The following is a 5,769-nucleotide window of genomic DNA, read 5'->3' as shown; positions in this document are numbered from 1 at the left end:
TATATATATATAGTAAGACTTGTTATCTGAGAATGTATCTTTTTATTTGTATTTTGTCATATAGCACTGGTAGATTTTTTTTTTTACTTTATTTTAACTTTTTTACATTTAAAACAAGCGAAAACAGCCGAACAACTATTATATATAACATAAAAAATGTACTCTGAAAGAAGTCTTAAAGGCATATTTTGCATTTAAAAATTATTCTGTCATCATTTACATGTCATTCAAAACCCATATGATTTGATTGTTTCACAGCAGAAAGAAAGACATTTTGAAGAAAGTTTCAGTTGTTTTGTCCGTACAATGAAAGTCAAGAGTGTCCAAAACAACACTGTTCCCCATTGACGGACAAAAAACACCAAGACATTTTTCAAAATATCTTCTTTTGTGTTTGGAACGACATGCGGGTGAGTAAATGATGACAGGTTTTAAATTTGTATCTGTACTATCCCTTTAAATGGTCATCGGATGCAAAATTCACTTTACAAGTTGTTTGAACATAAATGTGTGTGTACACATCCATCCTATAATGATAAAAATCCACCCAGTGTTTTTTTTTAAATCCCTATTTTAAAATCCCCTATCTCAAATCAGGCTGTTCTGAGATTCCTGTCAGAATGACGTAGTTCTGCACAGGCCCCTCCCACAATAGTTGATTGACACTAGCATCTTACCTTAGAAACGCTCTGAGTGAGCTGTCATCAATCTGCCATTGTGTCGACTCCGGTGCAGGGGAAGACAAGAATGTCTCCGACTAAGCGATTGAGGTGTTTTGTTGTTGGATGTAATAATGAATATAGCAGTCGTCATTTACTCCCGACATCTGAGCCGCTGAAGATGCAGGGGATTAACGTTACTTTCGTTTTGAAGGGAATGCGCCGATCCCAAACTGCCTAAATGTGTCTATATTCGCACGAATCCTTTGTGATCCAGCTTCATCAACAGAAGAAGTGAGTATAAGGTTTTTTAATGAATCTTTGCAAATCGCCTTTCCCAATAACGTGCTAGTTAGCCAGTTTCGCGGGTGAAGTTTACAGTCTGCTCGTCACCCCACGGAAGAGGGGGGCGGGGTCAGCAGAGCTCATTAGAATTTAAAGCAACATGGACTAGAATGGCTTGCTGAAAACAGAGCTGATTTTGACAGGGTAAAAAATGTGTTTTTACACTACAATTGAGATATTTTAAACAAAGAATGTTATAGACTTCTCATTAAGGCCCTAAAGAATTAGATCAACTTGTGGAAAATATGCATTCGATGACCCCTTTAAATATCTCATGTAGTGTTGCTTCTCAAGAAATGTAAATTATGTCAAAGGTTTTTCAATATTTTAACTGGAAACTTAGACAAAAAAGATAATTAAGAAGGTGGAAGGTCATGCAGTGTACATCAATTTTTGCCAGTTTCAAAAGTTCTAACCTGTAACATGATAGGTGACTTGTCGGTTTCCAGGTGAGCTGTCATTGTCCCGTGTGTTCAGTACTGCCACCACTTCACCAGGTGCATCACTCTCAAGTACACTTCCATAGTAACGGGGCTGAAGAAATTGTGGTATGTTGTCGTTGGAGTCGCTCACTGCTATAGTAATTGTTGTTGAGGATGACTGGCTAGCAGGATCTCCAAGGTCAAATGCCCAGACTGTAAGACTATGGGCGGGGTTCTGTTCATGGTCCAGCCCTTTCAGTGTTGATATCCAACCAGAGCTGCTGTCAATCGTAAAGTAGGCTCCATGCTCTTCAATGTCTTCCCCACCGGAGCCACCAAGCAACCCAGGTGGAGCAAGACTGTAAGTCACCTGACCATTAGCTGCCCAATCAGGATCCAAAGCTCGCACTTGCAGAATCCTAGTCCCAGGAGAAAGACCCTCAGTGACTGATGCCTCATAGTTATCCGACTCAAACGATGGTTTGTTGTCATTGACATCTTGTACTTTGACCTCCACATCTATGGCCAAAACTGCGTCTAAACGTCCCTGCTGCAACATTGCCATCACTTTGAAATGATAGGCCGTTGTCAGCTCTCGGTCCAGTGCTTTGTCTAGTTTGATCATGCCGGTTTCTTTGTCAACCACAAACACTCCATCACTGTTACTCTCTAGAGTCTGTCCGATCACTGCTGAGAAGCTCACTGGTAAGGAAGAGTGGCTAGTTGAGGTGTGTAGATGCACTGCTCCCAGCACGGAACCAATGGGCATGTCCTCTGGCACAGTAAAGGAGAACTGTGGTTGGCTGAAGGAAGGTATGTGGGCATTGGCAGACAAAACGTGTATGTAGACAGACACAAGGGAATGTCTAACAGGTGCACCTCCATCAGAGGCTTTAACAAAAAAGGACAGCACAGATCCACGCAAAGGGGCGAAGTTGCCTTTGGTGACAACCCAGCCACTGTCAGGATCGATATCCAGAAGTTCATTAACCTGCAGGCTGGCTTCGCTGTACAGACTGTAGCTCACCTGTCCATTGGCACCTTGATCTAGATCCCAAGCTTGTACTTGTGTCACAAGGGTACCAGGTTCAACCTCAGATCGCACACTTGCATGGTACTCCGAGGCGCCAAACAGTGGAGCATTGTCGTTCTCATCTAGTACGGTGACCCGGACACTGCAATATCCAGATCGGCCACCTGCATCCACAGCAGCAATGGACAGCACCATCTCACTTCGTTCTTCCCGGTCCAGACGTTCAAGTGTCGTTATTTGTCCACTGCCATCAATACTGAACAAATCCCGAGCAGCATCTGATAGCAGCACATACCTCACATCCCCAAATGGTCCAGGATCAGAATCTTGTGCCCTGATTGCAATGACCTTTGATCCCACTGGTGCGTTCTCCCGTACATCGGCCTCGCACATGCCCTGGGTGAACTGGGGGGCATGTAGATTTGCTCGCTCTACCCGAATGTGTACTTGTGCTGTACTGGTAAACACTCCATCGGAAACGCTTACATTTAGGGTGATGGTGGAAGGCATGCGCAGCATGCGTCGCTGGCCACTCAGGGTGAGGACACCGGTGGCGGCATCAAGCTCAAACAGCATCCTTTCGTTTCCAGACACCAGGCCATACTGCAAGCGTTCTGCATCTGAACGGTCTGCATCAGAGGCCTGGATGCATGTAACAAAGTGCCCTTTGGGTGCCAACTCACTGACAGAGGCTTCATAGAGCAGTTGGTTAAACACTGGATCATTGTCGTTTGTGTCCATGACATTGACTGTGACCCAAACTTCGGTGCTCAATGGGGGAAAGCCATTATCTGTTGCCTTGACAAGAAACACATAGTGCTGGATGGTCTCATGGTCCAGGGAGCGAGCTGTCAGAATTAGACCACTGCTGCTGTCGATGTGGAAGTGGTCAGTGCTGTTGGCACGGTCTGGAATGATTTGGTATCGGACAGCTGCATTTTTCTCAGAGTCGCTGTCTGTTGCGAGAACCTGCAAGGCTGCAGTGCCAATCATGGCAGATTCTGAAATTACAGCTTTGTACGAGGGCTGCTCGAAGACTGGAGGGTTGTCGTTGACATCCAAAACAGTAACTTCAACATCCACTTCTGCACGAGCGCCTGTGAGGCAGTCTGTTGCTCTGACGATGAGTCTGTGGGAAGGGCTGGTCTCATAGTCGAGGGCAGAGATGACACTGATAACACCTGTGTCAAATCCAATGGAGAAGAGTGTTCCTGGGTCACCGTGTGTGATTGTGTAAAGGACACTCTGGCCTTCAGGGCTGCTGGCGTTTATTCCCAGAATTGGAGTCCATATTGGTATGTCTTCGCTCACTTTCACTGAGTAGAATGGTCGGTCAAACACTGGCATTGCTCTGTTTACCACTGTAACGGGAAAGGTGACTGAAGAAGAAAGAGGTGGTGTTCCCATGTCACGGGCAAACACCAGAACCTGATATTCCACACTGGAGAGATCTGCCCCGAAAACTCTCCATAGGCGAAGTTCGCCACTCACACGATCCATTTCGAAATGTCCCAGTTCATCCTGCAGAAAGTAGTTCACCTCCCCATTTTGTCCTTTGTCCCGGTCCACTGCTGTCACTTGAAATATTGCTGTCCCAGGCTCTGCTTCCACTTGCACAGCAGCATAGTATGGCAATCCAACAAAAACTGGAGAATTGTCATTGACATCGGTGACTTGAACTCGGACCAGCGCCCTTGCAACACGGAGACGGTCTTCCTCACGGCCTGCTTGTACCAGAAGTCCGTATTCCTCCTTCTCCTCCCTGTCTAATGGGACTCCGACAGTTTCAATGGCACCGGATGTTGGCCTGATGCGAAATTTCCCACCTGCATTCAACAAAGTATATCGCAGGGGTTCGTTCAACTTGTTCCCTAGTGCTGTAACGACAGCAACTGTTGTTATGTTACCATTGTTCTCCTCAATGTTGGCATTGTAGGTATTGTGAGTAAAAGCCAGCCCACTGTCCAGAGCCTCATGCACCAGGACGGTAACCAGAGCGGTGCTGGAGAAGCGTCCATCTGAAACACGGACGTTGAAGCGGAATCGTTCTTTGCTAAAAGTACTGTTTCTCACAGTCAACAGTCCAGTGCTTGGCTCAATGCTGAAATGTTCTATGCTGCCATCTGTCAATGAGTAGGTGAGGTCTGACTGGCCATTACCATCGGTATCAGTAGCAGAAACCTTTAGGGCTTCCACGCCTTCATAAGTTGGGAGCAAAAGGACAGCTTCATAGGAATCCTGGGAAAACTTAGGTGGGCAGTCGTTAACATCTTGCACCTCAATGGTCACTTCTGCAGGATGCTCAGCTGAGAGTTGTGGATGTCCACTGTCTCGGACGTTAACATGGAAACTGAATGTAGGTGTGGTTTCATGGTCAAGCTGAGCAATTGTCCTTATGGAGCCAGTACCGGCATCTACTGCAAAGAATCGCCTGGCAGATTCTTCCATGATCTGATACACCAACAGGGCATTATGGTTGCGGTCAGTGTCGCTTGCTCGTATGACTAGTGGTTGTCCATTGTCACTCTGCACAACACTGTTAAGCCCAGCACCTTCACTGATACTTCCATGGTAACGCAGCAGTTGGAACACCGGTGCATTATCATTTTGGTCGAGAACTGTAACAGTTATTGTAGCATTTGAGGCCTGTCCAGCCATGTTGCTTGCAGTGACTATTAGCACGTAGGAGGAAACTGTTTCAAAGTCTAGAGTTTTCTGCGTTGTGATCACTCCACTGTACTGGTTGATACGGAATGTCCGATGACCATTGCCGTGGCGAATGTCATAGGTAAGGGTGGACAGACTTAGAGCGTTCACGGTGATGACTGAAGTTCCAATGGCAACACCTTCTGATATTTCCGCCTGGTATTCACTTTGGGGAAACTTAGGACCAGCATTATCAGACAAGGTGACTGCGATTCGGACGACAGCTGTTGAAGACAATGCCGGAAAACCGTTATCCGTTGCTTTGACAGACAAAACGTAGTGACCAATGTTGGACAGGTCCAGCTCCCGAGCCAATGAGATGATGCCCAAAACAGGATCAATCCGGAAAGTGTTTCCTGTGTTCCCTAAATCGAAAGAGAAAAAAGGAAGTGTAAGAAAAATAAGATCTTACAAATCTACTGCATTAGCTTGCATGTTATTGTATACAAGGACACACATGCCACAATGCATTAGATTGCATGCTTGTTTGAAATTATGTGTGTAAATAAAATAGTCAAAAATTTGTACACATCTACTTTTTCACAATTTTAGAATAATAATATTAAATATTTTAAATTATGAAATAATTTTTTTTTTATATGTT

At 45.2% G+C, this 5,769-nt stretch overlaps 1 protein-coding gene across 2 annotated transcripts in view; it reads right to left on the bottom strand.

Moving 5' to 3' along the window:
- The window catches only part of LOC107564369 (protocadherin Fat 3-like), a 101,702-nt gene that overhangs the window by 38,998 nt on the left and 56,935 nt on the right, over positions 1-5,769 (bottom strand). For both annotated transcript variants that reach the window (XM_016249430.1, XM_016249431.1), the window contains exon 11: positions 1,421-5,530. In XM_016249430.1, coding sequence (XP_016104916.1) covers positions 1,421-5,530 — 4,110 coding nt within the window. The remainder of the gene's footprint in view (positions 1-1,420; positions 5,531-5,769) is intronic.

Source organism: Sinocyclocheilus grahami, unplaced genomic scaffold, assembly GCF_001515645.1.
Source record: "Sinocyclocheilus grahami isolate Dianchi unplaced genomic scaffold, SAMN03320097.WGS_v1.1 scaffold927.1, whole genome shotgun sequence".
In the NCBI taxonomy this organism is placed as follows: domain Eukaryota; kingdom Metazoa; phylum Chordata; class Actinopteri; order Cypriniformes; family Cyprinidae; genus Sinocyclocheilus; species Sinocyclocheilus grahami.
Note: the sequence above shows the minus strand (reverse complement) of the source record. Positions and strands in the feature narration are given on the sequence as shown.